The sequence below is a fragment of the Orycteropus afer genome, unplaced genomic scaffold (genome assembly GCF_000298275.1).
Source record: "Orycteropus afer afer isolate SDZICR_OR568_19922 unplaced genomic scaffold, OryAfe1.0 scaffold00306, whole genome shotgun sequence".
Lineage (NCBI taxonomy): Eukaryota > Metazoa > Chordata > Mammalia > Tubulidentata > Orycteropodidae > Orycteropus > Orycteropus afer.
In genome coordinates this window covers 2,728,200-2,754,519 of record NW_006921893.1, presented here as the reverse complement: position 1 = coordinate 2,754,519, position 26,320 = coordinate 2,728,200, and the positions used below count along the sequence as shown (strand labels likewise).

The 26,320-nt window shown below is 45.1% G+C and overlaps 1 protein-coding gene across 1 annotated transcript in view; it reads right to left on the bottom strand.

Moving 5' to 3' along the window:
- Positions 1-2,470: 2,470 nt before the first annotated feature.
- NSG2 (neuronal vesicle trafficking associated 2) overlaps positions 2,471-26,320 on the bottom strand; it is an 81,932-nt gene continuing 58,082 nt past the window's right edge. The window contains exons 3-4 of the mRNA XM_007951664.2: positions 8,089-8,199; positions 2,471-2,662 (exon numbers count right to left, since the gene is read on the bottom strand). Of these exons, the coding sequence (XP_007949855.1) occupies positions 2,471-2,662; positions 8,089-8,199 (303 nt within the window). The remainder of the gene's footprint in view (positions 2,663-8,088; positions 8,200-26,320) is intronic.

Below are 26,320 nucleotides of genomic sequence, written 5' to 3'. Positions count from 1 at the left end.
CGAGGTGCCGCTTGTTGTTGTTGTTGTTATTGTTATTTGCCGTCAAGTCAACCCTGACTCATAGCGACCCCTCCTTGGGTTTCCTAGGCAGTATCACTATGGAAGTAGGATTGCCCAACCTTCCTTCCGAGGAGTGGCTGATGGGTTTGAACAGCCAGCCTTCTGGTAAGCAGTCAAGTGCCTCGAACAGCCAGCCTTCTGGTAAGCAGTCAAGTGCCTCAGGCTAGGTGAACTCAAACCTCAAACCTTTCAATTAGTCACTGAGCCTGTCAACCATTTGCACCACCCAGGAACCCAGAAAGGTTACTATATGCATTAAATGAGCTAATTATAAAGAAGGTCCCACTTATTATTCAGTATCTTTCTCCTCAACCACCAGTTGCTTTATGCCAATGGCATCATCTGGCTCTTCTTTGGCTGCTGTCTGTTCCCACATCTGATCTTCTTCAGATCTCCAGGGGAGGATGTATGTGTCACTCATCATTGTGTGACCTGCCCAGCACAGGCCCTGACCCTGAGAAGAACCTCAGCAGATGTGCGCCTGATGAAGGATTCTGGGCTGCAGGAAAAGTAGCCAGGTGCATTTCCTGGCCCCTGATTATGGCTTCAGCATCGCTTCAGGCTCCATTTGACTGAGCACCCCCAGAGCCCAATCCCAGGTCCAATCTACCAGGGCACTCTGCCCTCTGAGCCCTGTCCTCTGGCAGGGCTATTTCCAGCATCTTCCCCATTAGGCTCATTGAGCAGAAGATAAAGAAAGTGGCAAAGGGCAGTCAAGACTCTCAGACACATCTATCTTTATTTGTTTCCTGTCAGAAAATTTCAAGAATTACACCAAAAAATACTTCAGCCTCTGCTACCTACTGACAAAAATACACCACAAAATTATAAAGCGCTCAGGGGTTTTGCTGGGGACAATTTCTTATTCCGCTTCAGATGACAAATGAATTTACAGGTGACTTGAGGTAATAGGATGGTAGGGGACAAGGGAGGAAAACTCAGATGATAGCGATTGGCAGGCTAGGTTGAGCTATACTAGTCTTATTACCCAGCTGTTGTGTATGATGATTTTGGCAACATAGCAAGCTACAAAAAAATGCCCTTTAAATGGCCTGTCAGTGACTCGTGGTGAAACGATTCCTCATTTCAAATAATCAATTCTCCCAGTCAATTTTGGTCTTATTGGGCCTGAAGCCGACACCCCACAGAACGGGCCTCCCTGAAATGTTGCGTGAGAGTGAGAGCAACATGGGAGTGCCTGGTGAGGTTCCAGAGCAGCGGGAGGCCTAGCCAGTGATGGATGCTGCCATTTCGTCAGAGCTTCTAGAAGCTTTTAAAATCAGGTTGCGGAGTTTGGACAAACGTCCCCTGTCAACACAAGTGAGTGGGCAAAAGACAGTCATTTTTTCAGATTCCTTTAGAAATGACTTGACATTGTTCCAGCCCAGTTCCTAAAGGCTTCTTGGCAGTCACTTGAGGCTCCCGGTTATGACACTTATTCTGATAGTGGTGACTGCTATTACCACTTGGGGAAACAAGAAACAAACAATTTTTTTCTTTTTTAATTTAGTGCCTGTGCTTATAGTTTGGTCAAATGTTACATGCCCGTCCTGTGCCTTCCATCCTCCTGTGGCCTCTCTCTCCTTCTCTCCCTTTCTACCCCTGCCATCTTATAAACATGGGCATTATGCAGGTGTCAATCTAGAAAAACAAGGAAAAGACAAAAGCAAACCTGCCCACTTCTCAATATTTGCTTATACAAAGCATATTACCCCAGTGTGCACTCTCAGATGCTAGGCTGTGGGGTCCACCCCACCCCCACTGAAGATGCTGCCCGTTTGCGCTAACCACGCACAAAGCACCAGAGGTCAATACATTTCACTCTGGATTGTGTGTGTCCTTGACTTACCAATGCTGAAATCAGGCCTTCTATCCAGCTCGATTATTTCTAACTTCCCTTATCCCTAACCTGCAGACCATCAGAGAACCAAAAAGCTAAGTCTGTGTCAACCACATTCCAGACCCGCCAAAGCCCACAGGGAAGCTCCAATTCCTCATCTAAGAAGCACAGAAAGTCTGTGCTCTTTATTTCCATTCAACATCATCCATATTTAGCCAGTTTAATTTTTTGTTGCTGTTATTCATTGCCTTTGTTTCTTTCTTTTCTGCTTTTAAATTTTCCTAACAAAGAATAAGCAATGGCTTTGAAAATATCTTACATGGGAACAATCAACACGAAACATGCCTTTTTACATGAGCTTGACTCTGGGACAAATCAACAATACCAAGGGACAAAAAGAAATACCGATTCAGACAACTCCAGTGCACGATAATTTCATTGATTCCTCCCCCCACCCCACCCTACCCTCCCCCACCCCCATATCCCAGGAGTACAGTGTTGTCTTGTAACTGGAGCTTGACTTAGCCAATGGGGCCCCTCTCCGCCCCCCATTCTGGGTGGGGTGGGCCTCTAGTGGCCCTGGGTCTTGGGTGGCTTAGGCTCATGGATGACAGCAGCTGCCGACAGCCACGGTCCGATGGCCCGGGCAGTGCTCTGCTTGGCCACGCTGTAGTGGCTGATGACCGTGTAGAAGCGGCTTCTGGAGTTGGGGTCCTGGGATGAGTAGTAGGCATCCAGGGAGGCTGGGATGCAGCGCTTGTGCTGGGGAAGAAGGAGACAGAGTCAGGGGTAGTTCAGTGACTGCTTCCAACCCGCCCTGTAAAATGGCCAGCCCATCTAGGATCCAAAGGCACATCAGGCTCTTAATCTGAAAGTAAGTGATAGCACCTGGCCTATGTCTGCACACAGCAAGGTTTCACCAACATCACCATCAACCACTACCATCAAACCTGCCACTTACTTGAATGAAGCTGGAAGAGATGAATCTGATTTTAATACTGATTCAAAGCCAAGCTCCTCTTCTCACTGACTATATGATTCTAGCAGATGCTGTTGGTGCCCCAACCAGATCCTCTTTATGAGGCTAATGCACTCACTGCCCCCAAATTGCTTCTATAGGGCATTGCCTGCAGCCAAGGTGGGAAGCCACCACTCCAGATATGTCCTGGTGGTTACTTCTCTCTGTCTCAGGGGAGGCATTAGCCAATGACTGAGTGATACAGAGGAATAAAAGCCAGACCTCCTTGCCTCAAGGAGGGATAGCTCTGGGCTGTCCTTCCTGCTGCAGAGCTCAGCTCAGATTGCCTTCAGAGGACCCCACATAGCTTTGAGGCTTCGTGCCTGGCCTATCTTGCTTCCCTTTCTCCCAGGTTCCTCCCAAGAGTCCTCTATCAGTGGATCACTTGCATCAGAATTTCTATCGCAGGCTCTGCTTCTGGGAAACCCAATTTAAGACAAGGCTTCGGATATGTCGTGTCTCTTCTCTGAGCCTTAGTTTCCTTTTGGGTTTAATAGATAAAATGAGTGCATCCAAGGTGATGAGTAAATGAGTTATTGCAAGTAAAGTTTCTGCAATTTATGGAAGGCTGACCAGGTGTGGCAGAGACGACCAGCTAGCCACCGGCTTTTGCTGTCCTCCTATAGTGCAGAGCAGTTGCAGAGAACAGTGCCCAAAGACTGCACTTCCCAGCCCTTCCTGGCAGGGACAATGTGACTCTTTTGAGCCAGGGGAATGTGGGTGAAAGTGACATGCTCTGCCTAGTTCTGAAGAGTTAAGAAGTGACAGCACCATCCTCACCTTGTCTTTGCCCATCTGCTGGCTAAATGGAGAACCCCTCGAGCTCCAGAGCAGTGGTTGGGTCTCAAAAGGGGGTGATCTTGCCCCTCAGCAGACAGTTGGTAATGTCTGGAGACATTTTTGGTTGTTACCACTTAAATATAGCAGTGAGGATGCTACTGTTACCTAGTAGGTAGAAGTCAGGGATGCTGGTAAACATCCTACAATGCACAGGGCAACCAACCACAACAACACAGAACGATCTGGTCCCAGATGTCAATAGTGCTGAGGTTGAGAAAATTCTCGACTCTCAAGGAAAGCAGAGCCACAAAAATGAGGAGACTGGGGTCCTGAAGGACTCAACTGCTGGTCGGGAACATCAGCATTGAGCAATACATGAGTGAGAAATAAACAGATCAATACACTTCTACTGTGCTAAGCCACAGAGATTGGGGGTTTATCTTGTTCCAAAAAAACCCAAAACCCCAGTTGCAGCTGAGTTGATCCTAACTCACGGCAGCCCTGTGTTTTTCAGAGAACTGTGCTCCATGGGGTTTTTCAATGGCTGGGGTCTTTCAGAATTAGATCACTGGGTCTTTCTTCAGATGCCTCTGGGTGGATTCGAGCCACTAAACTTTCAGTCATTAGCTGAGTGCTTTAACTGGTGCTTAGCTGTTTGTACCAGCAGGGACTCCTTTATCTGGTCCAGCAGATTAGTATACAGATTAATATAATTAATTAATACACTGTATGCTTACCACAAGGAGCTCTGGTGGCATCGTGGTTAAAGTATTGGGCTGCTAACCAAAAGGTCAATGGTTCAAACCCACCAGCCAGTCCGTGAAAGAAAGATGTGACAGTTTGCTTCCATAAAGATTTACAGCCTTGGAAAGCCTATGGGACAGTTCTACTCTGAGTAAGAATTGACTCAATGGCAGTGGGTTGGGTTTGGTTTGGTTTATGCTTAACACAGTCTTAAATATTACACATATAATTTACACATATCATTACAACAGCCTTATGAGGCAAGTAATACAGTGAAAAGTGTGAGAGCCAGAACTTGACCAGACTGTCCTGTTTTTCTGGGTCTCACAATTTCTCTGCCTTTGACAGGCTACTATGTTACCAATTTTCTATCGCTCATTTTAGTGGGAAAATATTTGAGTATTCCTTGTCTGACAGGTTTCTGGCTTACAAAGTTTCCAGCTTTCATAAGTTTTACTGTACTATTTGCTCCATTTTACAGATGAGGAAATTGGGATACCAAGAGATTAAATAATTCTCCCAAAATTACATGGTTAACAAGCTCAAGTGGCAGGATTTGAATTTAAGACAATCTGACTACAGAATTCGAGCCTTGATGAAAACTTTTAAGCAACACAAAAACAGAGAACAAAATAATGATCTCCCATGCACCTCCTCCTCCAGATTCAGCAATTTTTTGTTATTTGGGCATACTTATTTCACACATCCCCCTTCCATTTTTAAAGGAATCCATTATGTTATTTCAATCCTATGTATTGAATCTAAAAAAAAAAACATGAGCATTTCCTCCCTCATACCTGGAATCAGGCTTTTCCCCAAGGAGCCTCAGTCCCTTTCAGTTTGTTGTTGTTATGTGCCATCCAGTCAAATCTGACTCATAGCGACCCCTCTTTGGGTTTCTGAGGCAGTATCACTGCAGAAGTAGATTGCCCAACCTTCCTCCCGAGGAGTGGCTGGTGGGTTTGAACCGCCAGCCTTGTGGTTAGCAGTCAAGTGCCTTATGCACTACGCTACCAGAGTTCCTTTCAATAGTAAATGGTATTTAGAGGCCACGATCCAGGTGCTAGGTGTGCTTCAATGCTACTAGGTTGTTATTGTTTCTAGACGTTTCAATGTACAAAGCTAGAAAGATGTATAGTTTTCAAAATACAAAATCATGACTTCATTACCAGTATTTCTAATTTTAATTTAACATTACAGGCTTTTTACTGTATTTTCTTGGTTTTATTCTTTTTCTTTTAGTTGAGGCCTAAAAGTATTAATGTTGTTGTTGTTGTTAGGTGCCGTCGAGTTGCTTCCGACTCATAGCAACCCCATGCACAGCAGAACGAAACACTGCCCGATCCCATGCCAGCTCCATGATCCTTGCTGTATCAGACAGTGTTTCTCTACTATTCATAAGGTTTTCCCTGGCCAATTCTTTGAGAAGTGGATGGCCTCCTCCTTCTTCCTAGTCTGTCTCAGTCTGCAAGCCGGGCTGATACCTGTGCAACAGGTGCACCCCACTGGGTTTGAAACACCGGTGGCACAGCCTCAAGACTCACAGCAACACATCACCACAGTAGGACAAACTGACAGACACGTTTGTCTCCCTTAGCTGTTGGGAACCCCTCCAATCACCCTTACCTGGATCCCTGCAGCTAACTCCTCGATCTGTTCCAGTCCCCTTTGCCTTTTCTGTCCTCTCCCTGCTTCCCGCCTCGCTGCTTGTGGGGGGTGGCCTGGGTTCCCTTTCCTCACCTGGCTCCCTGCGGTTGAATCCTTGATCTGTTCCTATCCCCTTTGCCTTTTCTGTCCTCTCCCTGCTTCCCACCATGCTGCTTGTGGGAGGTGTCCTGGGTTCCCTCTCTTCACCTGGGTCCCTGTGGCTGACTCCTCAATCTATTCCGGTCCCCTTTGCCTTTTTTTTTTTTTTTTTTTGTCCTCTCCCTGCTTCCTGCCTTGCTGCCTGTTCTTAGGTCGCTGGAATCCAAATGAGAATGCTATCACTTTAAAATATTAATATGATTGCATATTTCCTTTTATAAACTCATTGCTGTCAAGTAATAGAGAACTGCCCTATAGGGTTTCCAAGGCTGTAATCTTTATGGAAGCAGACTGTCACATCTTTCTCCCTTGGAACAACTGGTGAGTCCCTGGCTGGTACGAAGTTAAGGTACTCAGCTGCTAACCAAAAGGTTGGGGGTTCAAGTCTACCCAGAGGTGCCTTGGAAGAAAGTCCTGGTGACTGAAAAATCAACCATTGAAAATCGTATGGAGCACAGTTCAATTATGACACAGATGGGATCACCACGAGTCACAGTCAATTCGATGGCAACTGCTGATGATGGATATACATACAATAGTTACAAAACGACACCAATATTACTACTAACTGTTAGACTACTGAACAGACTTTAAGATTTCTCTGCAGCTCTGTCTCCTTGGAATATATTCCACCAAGGATATACAGTCAATACACTATACTCTAAAGTCACTTGAAATATTTATTTTCTTTGTAAATTTATGTCACCAACTTATGTTGTTGTTGTTGTTGTTAGGTGCCGTTGAGTCGTTTCTGACTCATAGCGATCCCATGTACAGCAGAACGAAACATCACCCGATCCCACCAACTTATATTAAAAAACAAACAAACAAACAAACAAACTCGGTGCCATCCAGTCAGATCTGATTTATAGCGACCACTCCTTGGGTTTCCGAGGCGGTATCACTATTGAAGTAGATTGCCCAACCTTCCTTCTGACACCAACTTACATAGAGCTTAGTTTTTCATTTGGCTTGTTTTTGGTTTTCAGGGATTGCTATTTATTTACTAATATATGAAAAATATTTACATATTTCCAATGACAAATATATGAAAAGATGTATTCAGAGAAGCCTTGCTTCCATCCCTGTCCTCTTTATCCTGTCCCCTCTCTTCTCCTTTGTAACTATTTTTATTAGTTTTTAAATTAACCTCCCAGAGTTTTTTTTTTCTCCTGAAAATATAAGCAATTATTCTCCCTCTCTGCCTTTCTTAGACAAAGGTAGCACCTTTCTTTCTTTATGTAGCCATTTTATCCTGGAAAGCATTCTATGTCTAAGTGTAGAGACCTTCCTCACATATTTTCACAGTTGTATACTATTCCAATGCGTGGATATATCACTTTATTCAACTTGACCCTTATTTATAGTTCTTTCCAATATGTTAGAACCTAAGCTTTGAACCACTGAAAATGTAGCCTTGGGATGTCATGTAGCATAACTGATAAAGATGTGTTTTCAAGTCTAAACATTCTCCATCTGGTCCCCTCACATAAAACCAAAAAACGATTAGTTGACATTGAATCAACTCTGACTCATAGCAAGCCCATGTGTGTGGAATAGAACTTCTCCAGAGAGTTTTCAAGTCTGTAGCTTTCAGAAGCAGATCACCAGGACTTTCTTCCAAGGCACATCTAGATGGGTTTGACCTATTAACCTTTTGGTTAGTAGTCCAGTGCTTAACCATTTGCACCACCCAGGGGCTCCTGCCAGACACTTGCTACATTGTAAACAGTCTATAGGGAGGTTGCCCAATCCATGCATGTCAATGAAGAGAAGACACTGACAAACCCTCACACTGAAGCTGACCTGGGCCACTCCCCACCTGGCACAAGCTCCTTACCTTATAGACAAATCCCTCTGGGCAGCTGTGGTCATAGGTGAAGGCTTTATAAACCACCAGGAACACAATGCAGGCGAGGAAAGCTAGGGCCAGGCTGACAAGGATGGTGACCTAAGAGAAAACAGAATTGAGAGTCATCAGCCACAGCCTGCTCACTTCCAATCCATGGGAGCAGTGTTGAGGACATAGAGCAGAAGCAGAGGATATGTTAGAGTAGGGGAATGTGGCCCCCAAAACTGGCTGTGTCTTGGCTGTGTCACTAACTGGCAGTGTGACCTTGAATAAGTTACTGCCATCTTTAGACTTCAGTTTCTCCCTGTGTAGAGTATTCTCTAGAGCTTCTTCTTGACCCAACATGTGATTTTTGCCCTCACTTTATTTTTCCTGCTAATGGGGTTGGGGTGTGGGGGAGAGAATAGGGAGTGGTTTGATTATTAAGCCATTACTTAGGGTGTTTGCTGCCTTTCATTCTCACCACCCCTACCTTCACTATGGAACTCCAATCTCAGATTATTTCCAACTGCTTATTTCACCTCCACTTTGACATCCCATCGGCACCTGGAACACAAGACCCCAAATTGAACTCCTCCTCTCCTCCCACTCAAAACTTCCTGCTGCATCTTCCCCATCTCAGGAAAGGTCAAGTCCATCTCTGCAGTCATTCAGGCCAAAACTCTTCCAGTCATCCTCAATTCTCTTTTCTTCTCCCATTCAACATCCAATCTACCAGCAGAGCCTATCAATCATTGCTTCCTTCCAAATATATCCACAATCTGATAATTTCTTAGCACCACGGTCCAAGCAGCTGCCTTCGAACTACAGTGTGTTCTCCTAACAGCCAGAGAAAGCCTTTTAAACTCTAACTCAATAACATCTCTTCTCCGCTCCAAAGCATCCAGTGGTCCCCAGTGTACTCAGAGTAAAAGCCACACTCCTAACAATAAACTACAAGCAAGCTTTATAATAATAATAATGCAATATGAAACAAACTGAAGGACACCATGAGTTAATTACTATATCAGAAAGGAGTAAATTGTTCATTTCCAGAGCTACTTCTAGGTTTGACAGGCCCCAGCCCACAGCCTGTGTGCAAAGTGTTAGGATAACTCCCATGATATTGGGCACCAAGTATTGTAAGCAGAAGTTTTTCAATTTTATTTTTAAGAGCTGGTGATACTTTGAGTCAACTGGCCTGAAAAGATAGCAGAATTCCTCTCATGGAGAGAAGATTTCTTTCCATTCAGAAGAAAGAAGAATTAATCATGGAGGTACCCATCCCACCTCCTTCCTACCCCAGGGCATGATCTATAGGCAAGTAGGAGACAGGATCTATCTACACTGCTCCACAAACATGGATTGTTTGTAACAGCTTTCAATACAGCTAGGAGGACTTTCAAAAAGCAAAGAAGATGGATCTGGGTGGGCATCTGACCAAGTTATTTGGGGAAACGTCGCCTGTGAGAAATTCCATGTGTGTGTGTGTGTGTGTGTGTGTGTGTGTGTGTGTGTGAAGTTTTGGGAAAGCGATATATAAACTTCAATTTTAAACTATTGTTCACACAATTGTTGTTGTCATGTGCCATCGAGTCAGACCCGACTCATAGCGACCCTTCCTTGGGTTTCCGAGGCAGTATCACTACGGAAGTAGATTTCCCCAACCTTCCTTCCTAGGAGTGGCTGGTGGGTTTGAACCGCCAGCATTCTGGTAAGCAGTAAAGTGCCTTAGGCACTACGCTACCAGCCCTTCTAATAACTAAGCCCTCAGTACAAGCGTGTTGCATTCTCCTCAGCCCTTTGCCCTAGAGTTGGGTGGTGATGGTGTGGGGTGAGATGGTGACAGAGAGATCTGACAGAATGGCTTAGGTGAGATGTGGACTGGAAATGGAGACATCAGAGGAGGCCCAAACCTGGGCAAGAGATGCTTTCAAGGCACACCAACCCCCTTAGAGGCCTGAGGAGAGTCTTTGACTAGGAACAGAAAGGGACTGCCCTAGACCACTACCTGCTAGTGCTGGAGGGCCTAGAACACCCAGCCAGGAGATGTTTGGAGTGCAGATGCAAAGAAATCAAAAATATCCAGATTTCACAATAGCCAAAATGACGGTCAATGGATAAATGGATAAACAAAATGTGGTATATTCCTACAATGAAATGTTATTCAGCTAGGAATGAAGTTTAGCGGCCTCTTTAGTGGCCTCGGAAACAAACCAGACTCTCCAGTACCTGTGTAACTGGACAGGACTGGACACTTCCTCTGGTCAGTCACAGGTTGGAGAAGAGGTGCTAAGAACTGGAGCCTGGCCAGTGTGACTGTCTACCGGACAGTTTCCCCTTACAGGGTGGGCATTTCTAATCCTAACAGTCCCAAGTTTACAACCTCCATCTAGGAGGGGAAGTCTCTGAGTCACCACAGGGTCTCCAGAGCCTGACAGGAATGAAGTTTTGATACAGGCTACAACATGGATAAGCCTTGAAAACATTCTAAGAAGTCAGACACAAAGTCCACAAGCTGTGTGATTCCGTTTATATGAAATATCCAGAACAGGTAAATCCGTAAAGACAGAATGCAGGTTGTTGGTTGCCAGGGGCTGGGGGAGGGGAAAATGAGGAGTGACTGCTTAATGGTTACATCATTTCCTTTGAGGATGATTAAAATGCTTTGCTACATAGAAGTGTGACTGCACAACATGGTGAATGCACTAAATGCCCCAATGAACATAGCTCATTGTTCACTTTTAAATGGTTCATTTTATGTTATATGAATTTCACCTCAATTAAAAAACAAAATGACTAGCAGCTTGGCACCCACAGCTCTGGCTAGGGAGGCCTCTTTCCCCAGTGGTGACTTTCCTGTCAAAAAGGGCTTCACAGTTCTGCTAGCACCCCCTCACCTGGTAGAGAATGCAGCCTGGGCACAGTCAACAGAGCTGCCTACAAGACTGGAACACGGGTGTGGCCACAGATGCGTGGTGGACAAAGTTATGGCTGCAGACTATACTTGTGCAGGGAGAAGTGGAAACTGTAGAGCCCCAGAAAGCCTCCCCCCGAACCACCACCAGTCATCATAGCTCATAGCCCCTGACTAAACAGAGTCCAGGCCTCTTTAGTGGCCTCAGAAGCAAATCAGACCCTCCAGTACCTGTGTAACTGGACAGGACTGGACACTTCCTCTGGTCAGTCACAGGTTGGAGAAGAGGTGCTGTGAACTGGAGCCTGGCCAGCATGACTGTCTACCGGACAGTTTCCCCTACCTAACAGTCCCAAGTTTACAACCTGCATCTTGGAAGGGAAGTCTCTGAGTCACCACAGGGTCTCCAGAGCCTGACAGGATAGCACAGAGTGTGTCTTCAGTAAATGTTTCTGAAAAGTGTGGTGGGAGAGGGAGAAAGGGAGGGAGGAGACTTTTCTGTATATTGTTTCAACTCCAGAGGCACTACAGAATCAGATTTTTAACACTGATGCCTATGTTGCTCCCAGCACTGCAGACTCGGTGGGTGGGTCCAGGATATGGTGTTTTTATAAACTCCACTAGTAAATTATAACATACAACTAGACAGGAAAACCACTGTCAGTATGACTATGTATCAGTGGTTCTCAATTATTAGAATCACCTTGGGAGCTTTAAAGAAAATCCTAATTCTGGGACCCCATTTTGACCAGTTCATCAGAGCCTCTGGGGGTAGGTCCAGGCATCAGGACCATTTTGAGAGCCAAAGGGGGTCCAAAGTGCAGCCAAGTTCAGGCAGAGTGCTGCCTGCAGGCCAGGGGCCCCTGTGAGTGTAGGCAGAGATGTCTCTAAAGTATGGCATGTGCCCTGTGCGCCACATGAAGGGGGAGCCATTGAGCAGTTTCTACTAGCACGGCAGTTTCCATCTCCAGCAGTGAGATATCATTTATCAAGTTAAATCTGAGACCCTTCATATCTGAGAACCGTTTCTGACTTCTTCGCTTTCTTCTCCGACTGCCTCCCTCTTGCGCCAGCCCTCCTTCCCCACCTGGTCCCAGCCCTGCCACCCAAGGAACAGAGGCCCCGCCTTGAGCATTCGCTGGCCCCTGCTGCCTGGCTTAGGGCTCCCAACCACCCACCTGCTCACCCAACGCCCTTTTTCCCCCTGGAATGGTTCTTGACTTAGGGACTATTTTGCCTAATGTAATCTTACACCAAACTAGAAAGAAAAGTTACCCGAGGCTGAAGAAGGGCTGAGATGATGGGGGGAGCCCACAAGAGCCAGTTTCTTAAAAAAATTGTCTCTCTTCCATGAAAATGAATAACTGGGCCTCTACGGCAGAGTTTTGATTGTCGAGATAATTGCCCAAGGTGCACAATGATGCTGAATATTTAAGATGAGTGTCAGATGTTGGACAGGAATGCAATTTCAATGCTTGCCATAGAGGCTTTTTTTTCGGTAGATATATGCCTCTGACTGCAGTAGCCGTGGGTCTGATGCTGGGTGGACCCGGAGGTGCAGCGCCCGCGGACCCTGCCTGAGAAAGGCCAATTGCTGTCAGAGCTCCGTAAGCCTGTTACCCTCTGTAATGAGGAAGTAGAAAGAATCAAGGCCGTTTTAGCTGAGGAAACATATCCTTCCCTGTGCTGCATCTTGCTGACTTCTGCGTCTCCGGGCAGGTCCTTCCACCAGAGCCTCCGTCCTCAGACACCACATGGGTGGACCGGCACTGGCCCCTCAAGGCCCCATACATAGCCCATGTGCAACCCAGGAGGTGGCACCATGAGTAAGGTCATCAGCACAGGGGACTGCTGGAACCCAGTGGCAAGGGTGTGATCGGGTGCAGAGATGAGGGAAGAGGGAGGTGACACTAGAAGTGAATCCTCGCAAGAATAATAGGATGTGGAGGGAGGAGCGGGAGAAGGTCCTAAGCAAAGTTACCTGAAGCTGGCGAGAATAGAACTCCTTCTAGAAATACAGCATGGCTGGTCCAGAAGGTACAAGTGAAGGAGAGGCCTGGGAGCTGAGCAAATGCGCAGAAGCTAGGTAATAAAGGAGCAGCCTAAGGAACGCTTGTGGAGTTTACCTCAAAGATAACTGGTAGCCCCTGAAGGTTTTAAACAGGGAAGCAACCTAATCAGAATGCTGCTTTGGTGAGATGTCTGTGGGGGAGTATGGAGGAAGGTGTGTAGGGGACAAGGCTGGAGGCAGGGAGCCCAGTGGGAGGCAGAAGCATTAGGGTGGCCTGGGGCAATGGGAAGGAGTCCTGGTGGTACAATGGTTAAGATGCGTGGTTGCTAACCAAAAGGTTGGCAGTTCCAATTCACCAGCTTCTCTGTGGGAGAAAGATAGGGCAGTCTGCTTCTGTAAAGATTTACAGCCTTGGAAGCCCTATGGGCCATTTCTACTCTTTCCTACAGGTTCACTGTAAGTGGGAATTGACTCAAAAGGAATGGATTTATTTGTTTTTGTTTTGTTGGGGGGGGGGAGCAATGCGTGGAAGGAGCCAATGGCTTGACTTCTCAAGGGGTCTAAGGGGTGAGTGGAGTCTTTGAGTAATATAAACAGTTAACACAATAGACTGCTAACAGAAAGGTTGGAGGTTCCAGTCCACTCAAAGACCCCTTACAAGAAAGGTCTGGCTATCTGCTTCCAAAATTTCAGCCACTGAAAACCCTGTGAAGTAGAGATCTATTCTGACACACATGGGGTTGCTATGAGTTGGAGTCGCTTTAATAGCAATTGGGTTTTGTTGTTTTGTTTTGTTTATTTATGAGGTGAGCAGAGAGGAGTGAGAGGAGAGGAGGAAGGGGCCACCTCCCAGGAGGAACTGCCATATTTGAGCTTTTCTGGATTCAGAGGACTGAGTCAACACTCCTTGTTGAGTGGGGAGGGAAGAGGGAGACAGATTCCTGATTCGGTTCCAGGACCACAATTTCCTGAATGCCTGAGGATGACCCCCCTCCCCCTGCCACCCCATCCAGAGCACCCTCTCCTTTCACCACAGGTGTGTGGGATTCAAAGTCCCCGAGACTTGATCCCTGCAGCAAAGCTCCTTACACCAAGGGGAGGTTCGGAGCTCCGGGAAGAGAAACCCCCACTTACTCACCGATCCCACTAAACATGAAAGCCTGCCTCTGCATCAATATTTATTGACTCAGTTTATATAACTTCACTCCTTGGAGATGCTCTAAAGCCCTTGGTTTCACCCCTTGAATTTAACAACTTGGGACTAGAAATAAATAGCTTGTTAGTGCTATGTTATTGGATTTGAGTGTTTCATTAGCGATGTGATCCTCACCACGTTAAATTACCCTCTCTATTTCCCACCTGCCTGCCTGTTTACCCACTCATTCACTTATTCACTCATTCACTCATTCAACACATGTTTATCAAAAGGTCTGTGACCCTGACACTATGACACAGTCATTACCTCAAGGAGCTTCCAGTAGGGGGAGAGTCAGACTTTGAACAAGCAAATAACCAAATAAATAACTACAAATGGAGAACTGAACAAAGCATCGGGAAAGGGAAGGGAGAAGGAGCCAGGCACAAGAAAACCCTGGGCCAGAGCCAGAGAGCAGTCTCCTCAAAAACTCTAAAATGGGAGCAGGGCCTGCAAGGAGCAGTGTGGTTGTGAGGCAGAGGGGAAGGAGGAGAGAGCACTGAGGCGAGACTGGCGAGGGAAGCAGGGGCTGGGCTCAGCAGATCTTGTTGTTGTTAGCGGCTGTAGAATTGGCTCCCAACTCTTGGCGACCCCATGCACAACAGAATGAAATGCTACTGGGTCTGTGCCATCCCTGTGATTGGTTGTGGATAGGGCTATTGTGATTTACAGGATTTTCACTGGCTGATTTTTGAGACTAGATGACCAGGCCTTTCTACCTACTTCATCTTAGTTGGGAAGCTCCCCTGGAACCTGTTCAGCATCACAGCAACCCTCAAGCCTCCAGTGACAGAAAGGTGATGCTGCACGTGAGATGTTTTGACCAGGAATCAAATCTGGATCTCCCACATGGACAGTAAGAATTCTACCATTGAACCACAACAGCCTCCCCAATGGAGCTTACCCACCAAAACCCAAACCTACCTCCATCAAGTCAATTCTGACTCATAGTGAGCCCCATTGGGTTTCCAAGGCTGTAAATCTTTATGGAAGCAGATTGCCTCATCTTCTTCCTGTGGAGCAGCTGGTGGGTTTGAACCCCCAACCTTCTGGTTAGCAGTCAAATGACTTACCCACTACGCCACCAGAGCTCCTTCCCAACCGAGCTTGTTGTTGTTGTTGTTGTGTGTTAGGAGACCAAAATCATCTTTGTCCTGCCTACAAAAGAAGCTACCTCCAGCGTTCCTCCCAGGTGCTTCAGGATAAAATCCACACTCCTCTGCCACCCTCCCGCCTCCCGTCCCCTACTCCCAGGTCCACCCTTTGCCCTCCAGCCATCCTGCTGTTTCACTTCTCTGAACTTTGGCCTATGTCTGGAACTCCTGTGTGTCCTCCATATTTAGGGAGAATATCCCCTCAAGCAATCATCACCACTCTCCATATCCAAAAGTTTTCCATTGCCCCAAACAGAAACTCAATGCTTCTTCAGCAGATTCCTCATTCTGCACTCCTGCCAGTCCCTGTTGTTGTTGTTGTTATGTGCCGTCGAGTCGGCCCCGACTCATAGCGACCCCTCCTTGGGTTTCCAAGGCAGTATCACTACGCAAGTAGGATTGCCCAACCTTCCTTCCGAGGAGTGGCTGGTGGGTTTGAACCGCCAGCCTTCTGGTTAGCACTCAAGTGCTTTAGCCACTATGCTACCAGAGTCCCTAGTAATCACTAATAAACTTCTGTCTTTACACGTTTGCCTATTCTAGATATTTCACACTAGTGAGATTATATACTACTTGTCCTTTTGTGTCTGGTCTATTTCACTTAGTATAATATTTTCAAGATTCATATGTATAGCAGTACATTCCGGAATTCCATTTCTCTTTATGGCTGAGTAATATGGAGCCATAAAGATGTATATATGTACATATGGAGGTACTACATTTTGCATATCCTTTTATCTGTTGATGGACATTTGAGTTGGTCGTACCTTTTGGCTGTTGTGAATAAATACTTCAGTGAACACTGGTGTATAAGTACGTGTTTAAATTTCTGTCTTTTAGGTATATACCTAATAGTGGAATTGCTGGATTGTACGGTAAGTTTATGTTTAACTTTTTGAGGAAGCACCAAACTGTTTTCACAGTGGCTGCACCATTTTACATCCTCACCAGCAATGGGCGAGAGTTCCGGTGTCCACACATCCTCAGCAACACTTGAAATTTTCCGTTTTTCTGTTAATAGTCATCCTCCAAAACCAAACTCACTGCCATTGAATCGATTTGACTCATAGAAACCCCTCCTTGGGTTTCTCTACGGAAGTAGATTGCCCAACTTTCCTTCTGAGGAGTGGCTGCTGGGTTTGAACCACTAGCCTTCTGGTTAGCAGTCAAATGCCTTATGCCACCGGTGCTCCCATAGACATCCTAGTCAGTATGAAAGGAGCTCTGGTGGTATAGTGTCTAAGGCATTTGATTGCTAACCAGAAGGTTGGTGGTTCAAACTCACCAGCCACTCCACAGAAGGAAAACAGGGCAATATACTTCCATAAAGATTTACCACCTCAGAAACTGAAAGGGGTCACTATGAATCCAAATCGACTCAATAGCAGTGAGTGAGTAAGTATCTACTAACAATGAGAGGTATCTCATTGTGGCTTTGATTTTCATTTCCCTAATGACTAAATAGCATTGAACACCTTTTCAGGCTTATTGGCCATTTCGGTATCTTCTTTGAAGAAATGTCTGTTCAAATTCTTTGCTCCTTTTTTAATTGTGTTGTTTATCTTTTGTTCTCTTTAAGCTTTTGAGCGTATATCAATAAGAGAACAGAAGAACTGCAGACTGAGTATGGAGTTAGCAACTCTGGCAAAGTGTTGAGAATGGAATCATAATGATGCCCCATGCACATGATTCATAGCTCCATATACTAATAATAATGGTAACAGTAACCATGGATACTAAATTTACTGGGAACTTACTAGGTGCGGATATCACCACAACCATATGAAGCCAGTACAATTATGATCCCCATTTTGTTGGTGGGGAAACTGATGCTCTCAGAGGTTAAATGACTTGCCTCAGTTCCCAAACTTAGAAGGAAACAATGCACCAAGTATCTCATGGGCACCTTTAACTCCCCATGTCTAAATCCAACCTAGATGTCTTTCCCCTCAGTCTCAGTGGAGTGTAGCGTTACCTACCTGTCTCTGGGGCTTCAACTTTTGCAGCCAACCTCACCTCTCTGCTCCCCAGAGCCTGTCTCCAATCAGTCCCCAGCTCCACTACCTTCTGCCTCTGACATGGTTTATTTACCGCTCCCCACTGTCTTCATAATAACTTCCCTGCCTAGAACCATCATCACCTCATCTCTGGGCAACACAGTGGCCTCCTGGCTGCTCTCCTGGCCTCCAGCCTCTTGGCTTCTGGTTCACTCTACACTTTCTAACAAGCCCACTGATCATGCTGCTTCCTTAACAAATGAACCCTCACCCTATGGGACCAACATTTAACTCCTTAGCAGAACAGACAAGGATCTTCCCAATTTAATCTCAACTTCCCCTTCCTAGCCCAGTCCCTTCCCTCTATGCTCCAAGCACTGCACTCCCAGAAGGCACCCTCTTTGCTTTTGCAGCTATTTGTCCTTGAACCTGGAAAGCCAATTTTCCCTTCCCAATCAGTCAAGATCCTACTCATCCCAAACCAAAATTGTTGCTGTCCAGACAGTTTGGACCCATGGCAACCTCATGTGTTACAAAGTAAAGCCGCTCCATAGGGTTTATTTGATTGTGTTTTTTATGGAATTGCCAGGCTCTCCTTCTGCAGTACCACTGAGTAGGTTTGAACCACCAATCATTTAGCTAAGTAACCAAGAGAAAATTGTGTGCATCACCCAAGGGGCCTGTTATTCATCCCACATCCAGTTAGAATATATCCTTTCCCCAAAGTCTTCCCCAAAAATCCCCATGCAATATTTCACCACCGCTCTGTCTGCTCACTAGGAGCACTCATGATGCAGTGGTTAAAGCATTCAGCTGCTAACCAAAAGGTCGGCAACTTAAACCTACTAGGCACTCCTCTGGGGAAAGATGAAGCACTCTGCCTTTGTAAAGATTTTCAGCCTTGTAAACCCTATGGGGCAGTTGTACTGTGTCATATAGGGTCACTATGAGTCAGAATTGACTTGACAGCAGTGGTTTTTTGTTTTTTTTTGGTTTTGTCTACTCACTGCTCACTGAAGCACTCTCCTCAGTGCAAGATAATGAACCACCCCCATCTGCTTCACCTTCTGAGAGGCAGTGTGAAATAATGCCTTACACTTCCATTCACCAAGTACTGAGTGTGTACCAGGCACTGTCCTCAGTGCCAGCATGGATTTGCTCATAAAAGTCTCACAACAGTGCTATCTTATCTTGATTGTTTAGACTAGGAGACTAAGGCACAGAGAGGCCACATAATTTTCACAGTTAACAAGTAGGACCTGGGCTCTTAGCCTATGTTATGCTTCTCACAAAACATGGACTAGATTTTACTTATACTTGTAGTTGTTAGTTGACATTGAGTTGGCTCCAATTCATGGCAACCTCAGGTACTAGACAAAGAAACGTTGCCAGCTCTTGCACATCTTCATTGTCATTGGTATTCTGGAGTCCATTGCTATCACCATTGTGCATTTTGAGTGCCTTCTAACATAGGAGGCTCATTTCTCAGCACTCTATTGTGATCCATAAGGTTTTCATTGGCTAATTTTTGGCAGTAGATTGCCAGGCCTTTCCTTCTAGTCTGCCTTTGCTGGAAGCTCTGCTGAAACCTCCCCACAATGGGTGACCCTGCTGGTATTTGAAATATTGGTGGCAACACACAAGTCCCCAAAGTAAGACAGATGGAGGATGGTTTACTTTTACTAGTTTAGTTTACACACTAAATATTAATTGAGTACTTACATGGTGCCAGAGATAACTCTCCATGCTGGGCATATAGTGCTGAGCAGAACAGGTGAGGCACTTGTTCTCATAAAATTTACCTTCCAGTAAGGATACAGATGAAGGTCAAGTAAACAAAGAAATACAATGTCAACCAGTGATCAGTTATAGAGAGAGAATAAAATAAACAAGGCAGAGGGGGCAGGGGGCAGGAGGAGTTTAGATGGAAAGTCAGGGAAGGACTCTGTTAGGAATTTGGCCCTCAGCTGAAACCAAGGTTCTAGCCTAGCCTTGTCACTTACTAACTGTGTGACCTTGAACAACTTATTCAATCCCTTTGAACATGCGTTTTCTCTTTACAAAAGGGAAATGAGTTTAACAGTATCTATCTCTCAAAGGTCTGAGGATTGAATCAGGAAATGCACATGAAGCTCTGTAGTGGGTTTAATGGTGCCCCCAAAAAAGATATGTCCACATTCTAACCTCCAGAACCAGTCGATGTGACTTTATTTGGAAAGGAGGTCTTGGCAGATATAATTAGGTCAGGATCTCAAGATGAGATCATCCTGAATTATGTAGGTGGCCCCAAAATCCAATGAAAGTGTTCTTATAAAAATGCACAGAGAAGAGAGAAGAGAAGGAGGTAATATGAAGATGGAGTCAGAGATTAGAATGATGCAGCCACAAGCCAAGGAATGTCTGGAGCCACGAGAAGCTGGGACAGTCAAGGAAGGATGTCTGCCTAGAGCCTTTAAAGGCAGCACAGCCCTTCTGACATCAAATTTTAGATTTCTGACCTCCATAACTATTAGAGAATAAATTTCTATTATTTTAAGCCATGTCCAAAGCAAACCAAATCCACTGCCATCTAGTTGATACCAACTCATATCGACCGCTAGGGCAGAGTAGAAGTGCCACATAGGATTTCCAAGACTTTCAATCTTTACAGAAGCAGTCTGTCTCACCTTTCTCCCACAGAACAGCTAGTGGGTTCAAACCATTGACCTTTGGATTAGCAGCTGAATGCTTTAACCATTATTCCACCAGAGCTCCTTAAGCCACTTACCAAAAAAAAAAAAAAAACAAAAACTTACTGCCATCAAGTCAGTTCTGACTCATAGTGACCCCTTCTTGGGTTTCCGAGGCAGTATCTCTATGGAAGTAGATTGCCCAGTCTTCCTTCCGAGGCGTGGCTGATGTGTTTGAACTACCAGCCTTCTGGTTAGCAGTCAAATGCCTCAGGCACTACACTGCCAGAGCTCCCTTAAGCCACTTAGGTTGTGGTAATTTATACAGTAGCCCTAGGAAACAAATACAGGTCCCTCCCCCAGAGCCTAATATATGTGCTATAAACATTAGCTCTTTAATTTCTCCATATTATTACTGCACTCCTGAGCATTTACCACAAAGGCTCCAGCCACTCAGGAATACTGCCGTTTTTCAACATGTGTTGCTCCCTTACGCCTTTTCAGCCTTTCCCCCTTGGTAAACTCCTACTCATGCTTCAGAACCCAACTCACCACATATTTCCTCATTGCTCTCTTCCCTTGTCTCCTGGTGCTCTTGCAGCACTTTGTGCATCCCTCCATCACTCTGTACCATGTTTGCCTCTGTCATTGCAGCTTCTAGCTCATGACCTGATACAGGGTAGGACAGATGCCAATGAATACCCCACATCCCCTAGAACACATCCTTTTCCTCATTTTTGGCACAAAACACTACCTACAGTGAATTTCCAAGGTCCCTCCTGACTCTTCCACAGCCTGGCAGGTAAGAGCCCCTTTAGATACAATCACTGGATAGGGCCATCTAAAGGTCATTTTGTCTGATGTGGGAAGAATTATTTGGTGCCCCCAAAGTGATCTCCTCATCTGCCTGCTGATCCCCAAAAAGATGAGAAATCTTTATCTGATGGCATGGAAAGCTGGACCCTCTGTTCCAGGCAATGTCCATACAGTTCTCTCAAGTAGCTATAGTCCCACCTCAACAGAGTTCCCACTCTGCTTCTGCCTCTGATGCCCTATGTGACGTTGGTGGAGACGCTTCACCTCTCTAAGCCCTTGTTTCTTCGTCTGTTTAATGGTGACGAATATCCCACCCCACAGGATTGGTATGATGATTGAATGAGGCAATGTCTCCTTGCTGAGTGTTTCCTGGCACATGGCCTTAACTGATCATTACCACCAGTTGCCATCTAGTCTATCCCAACTCATGGTCATTTGTGTCAAAGTAGGACTGTGCTCCACAGGGTTTTCAGTGGTTGACTTTTCAGTAGTCGATCACTAGGTCTTTCTTCCAAGGTGTCTCTGGGTAGACTCCAACATTTCGGGTGGCTGCCAACCATGTTAACCATTTGCACCACTCACAGACTCATGGCAGCATCATGTGTACAGAGTGGAACTGCTCGATGGGGTTTTCAAGGCCATGGCCTTTCAGAAGCCGATCACCAGGCCTGTCTTCCACCAACCTTTCAGCCAGTAGTCAAGAGCTTACCCATTTGCACCACCCAGGGCCTCCTTACAGCAATCACTCATTGTCTAATATTGTGCTAGGTATTATGGCAAGTGCTTTAATCTTCATGATAATCCTATAAGCCTCATTATTACCCCCATTTTTCAGCTAGGAAAATTCAAGACACTGAGGGGTTTAGTAATTTGTCTGTGGCCACATGGTTATTTGAGTAGCAGAGCCTGACTGGAGCTCTGGATTATCTGATTCTAAAGCCCTCAGTCTTAATCCTTGCCTTAATAGTAAATATATATTATTTCCCTGTCCTGTAGCACCATTTGTTTGCAATAGTTCAATGAGTCAAGATGTTATACACAATAAATAGTATAGTTCTTCTAGGAGGACACGTCCCCACAGACTTGGAAACCCCCAGAGTTAGGGAGAAAGTGGAAGAAAAGAAGGATCCTCCCACTGTCTGCCAAGCCAGGGTTCTGATGAAGGACCCTCATTATACCAGGAAACAAGAACCTCATCAACATTCATATAGCCACATCTCAGCACCACAATACCCAATAAACCGCCCCTTTTTATGAGGAATGCAAACTCTGGGAACCTCAAAGCAATAGAAGCACTCACATCAGGGAAATAAAACTTTGTGGGGAGATAAAAACAGAACTGCCCGACAGACATTCATCTTTTGGATGTGGCAGCCGGAACCTCCAGAGACAGAATTAGGCCACCCGGTGTCTTGTTCCTGGCTTGGCCCCAGAGCCTGACAAAAGGACTTGAACGGAAAATGTGAGGGGATTACAACTTCTATAAATCCCAACCAGACAATGCTCTGATTTTCCTAGACCTTTCCCTAGCAGCAAGCAGTGAATGCTGCAGAGAGAATGTCTAGGTTGGAAGCCCAGCTCTGCCACTTACTCACTGTGTGACCTTGGGCCAGTTGCGTGCCCTTGGCAATTCCCAGCTTACTTGTCTCTAAAATCAGTTGGTACTGATAGCTACCTCATTCACAGTGGAAAGTACCCAGGAGAGGCCTGGCTCATGGCAGATGCACAACATATTGTAGTAATGAGTTAGCCCACATGGAATACTTACATGCATTATGCCATTTCACGTAGGTGGGTAATAATGATGTGCCCATTTTACAAATGGTGTATCAGAGGCAGATGAAGTTGCTTTTCAAAAACAATGCACAGAGGGAGGATTTGAACTTTGTCCTTTGTAACTCCAAAGCCCAGCTGCCTAACTATAGATTATACTGCCTGCCTCTGTTAGAGTTCATTTTTTCAATTAAAAATGTATTGCACCATTATGATAGAATGATACAAGAACTCCAAGAGGAAAAACATCCACTGCAATCCGACCAACTTTCCGAGTCCATTTTGACATACATGCCTCTTGATCCTATGCATATGCATCCCACCATAAATCTTGATTCTTTCTAATCCATCTCCTTATCCATACTTGTCGCCCTCCAACTGTCTATGCTCAGATACAACATGCTAACATAGCAAGCCTGGACCACCCCAGAACTTAGATAGGTCCCCATTTTGCCATTTATAAAATGGCTATAAATCATTAGACTCCCCACACAAACCAATGGATAACACAAAAGTATCATCCGTGTAAATGTTAAAGTGATTAACTAGGTTTCTTGTCACCATTGCTGTTATTGTCATAGTTGTGCATCACTAGGGCTGAATTTGGTTCAGTTATTTCCCTAGCACAAGGGCCATTGAGTGTTACCCTGTGTTGCTGTCACCTGTGACCTGTCCTCCCCAACAGACAGACAGTCCCTCAAGGGCAGATAGTACCCTCTGACTATGAACTCTCCTGGGACCTGAGTGTTCTATCCTCTAAAGGATTTGCTGGTCAATGCTAATGGAGCAGAAAAGCATCTCTGGGATGGATCATCTCCATTCTGCCCTCTCCCACCTCTCTCTGCCCAGTCCATTTTCCCTGATGGCCCCCAAGGGGATATTCCTAATTACTCTTCTGAACATGACTTGGTGGGGCTGAAAACCCTCCCTGACTTCCAGTCCCCTGGCACAAGTTCACTGAGCAAAGAACATTGATAACATATTGAGTCCTGAACCCTGCCCCCAGAGACTCTGATCCCCTTGGTCTGCCATGACACTTAGAGACCAGCATTTCTAACACATACCCAGGAGGTTTGGAAGCAAGGGACCTCGAGCCTGTAGTTAGAGAAAGGCAATGTCCAAAACCCTTTTTCTGCCTTTTAAAGGGACGAGGGCAAGGATCTAACATCTCATGATTGTCAGATACTCCATTTGATACTGTATATATTATCTCACTCAGTCCTACCCAAAAACCTGTAAAGACAGTAGTGTTGATTTTCCCTGTTTTCAGATGGTGAAAGTGAGGCTTGATAGATCACAATAGGAGGTCCTGGATAGAGTGGGGAAAATGTGGAAGAAAATTCAAAATCATTAAAAAAAAAAAAAAAACAGGCTTAAAAGTCTAACAGAGACTGGTAGAATTGAACTTCACCCAGTGGCTCAACTTTCAGCCAAATGATAGCCTTATAAGGTGAAAAAATAACAACAGGGAGATAGGCACTCCTTGGAACAGTGGGCTGTATGGGATCAAAAGGGCAACACTTGCCCAGGAATAAAGCATAGAAGACAGGAAAGGAGAGCAAAGAAAGACAAATGGAAATGGGAAGCATAGGGAGAATGTGGGAAGAGTGCTGTTATATTGTGGGGATTACAATCAATGTCAGAATAAATGTGCATGAACTGTTGAATGGAAAACCAATTTTCTCTGTAAACTTTCACTCAAATCATAATCAAAAGTTTTAAATAAAATAAAATGCACAAGTCATGGTCAAAAAAAGAAAACAAAGTGAGGATTGGAGAGGTTGAGTACATTGCCAGGATCACTAGCCCATCAGTAGCAGAGCAAGACCTAGAAGCCAGGTCTGTCTGGATTCAAAACAAATTTTCTTTCCCCAGCACTCCTTCAGCTAACCCCTGCCTGCCTAGGTATTCAGCATCACCAATTGATATTGTCCTAGGAACCCTCACACATACACACACACACACACACACACACACATACATATATACATACATTCACATACTCATGCACACTCATACACAGACCCATACTCACAGACTCCTCATACACATACACACACAGACTCATATACACACAGGTACACATATAAACATACAAACACAGTATACACCCAGCTCCAGTAAATTCTAGGTTGTCTCCTACTGGTGTGCCTTTCCACTGCCTGGAATGCCCACACAGACCATTTCCTCTAAATAAGCCCTCTCTAGGGCTACCACAGTCATCAATACTAGCCTCAGTCACACATTGCTGTATGCTATTGGCTTCTCAACCTGTCTGTCAGCCCATAGGACATGTGCCCCTCAGGAAGATACTGCGCCTTGGTGGCCCATGTCCAGCTCATGGCCAGAGCCTGGCACAAAGAGCACATGGGACACTTCTGGTAAGATGGCAGAATAGGCAGACAAGCTACACAGACCCTCTTCGACAAAGAAAAAGAAACCAATTAAAAGAGATACAGAAGATAATCCTGGAGCCCTGAGCTTTGAAAGGATGTAAATGTATCAGACACCAACTAGTGGAAAAACCTGAATGAAAATAGTGAGTACAGAGATGGTTGGTGCAGTGGACTGTCAGCTACTCTGACGAGACCAAAAGCCTAACTATTTCTAAGTGGTGTTGGGACCTGTGGATTGACCTAAAGATGAGCCCTGGTCACCAAGGGCTGCAGGGACGAGTGTGGCCTATGACTAGGAAGGGAAACAGCAAAGAAGGAGAAACTTGAGCTTTGGACTTTCAGCTGTCTGGAGAGCACACCATTTTGATTGTTTATAAGCAGTGGCCATTTTGGATATTTAAAGTGACAGCATTCTCATTTGGATTCCAGGGACCTAAGAATAGGCTCCATTTACCAAGGATGGCAGAGACATACGGGAGGCTGACAACAGGAAAGGACACAAGTGGTGAGTGTATAATTGCTGCCAACTAGCAAATAGAGGAGTACAGCACAGTACCCTGCTTACATAGATAACATACAAACAAAACGAAAATCATGGACAAGTCACTCCAACATAAAATCACCAATTACATAAACACAAAAATGTCACAGAACCTCAGAGACAACAGAGCATCACAGTCCTCACAAAGAAGCAAGATAAAGCAGGAGAAACAAGGGATCAGAATACAGACCCAAAACACATCTCTGAGGAAGATGCAGCATTGGAACATCCTAATAAGGAATTTCAAAGAATTATATTTAGGTACCTTCAATGAATTGAGAGACAGATCAAGGAAAACACTGACAAGATTGAGGAAAACACAGAGAAAACCCTAGAACAATTTTGAAAGATAATACAAGAATAAAATGACAAAAGAAATGAAAAATTAGAAATGATACAAAATCTACACACAGAAATCCAGAGGATTAATACTAAATTTTCAGAAATACATAAGACATTGAATGGGCAAAGGGGCAGAATTGAATCAATGGAAGACAGAATTAGGGAGATTGAAGGCAAATACCTGAACACTTCTTTGGAAAGGGATCAATCAGAAAAAAGATCAAAACAAAAAGAAGAAAACCTAAGGTTCATGTGGGATACTATCAAAAGGAACAACCTACATGTCATTGGAATTCCATAACAGGAAGAGACAAATAAAACCACAGAGAAAATTGTCAAAGATTTGTTGGAAGAGAAATTTCTGGGTATGATGAAAGATGAGAATATATCCATTCAAAAACTCCAACAAACCCCAAACAGGATACACCTC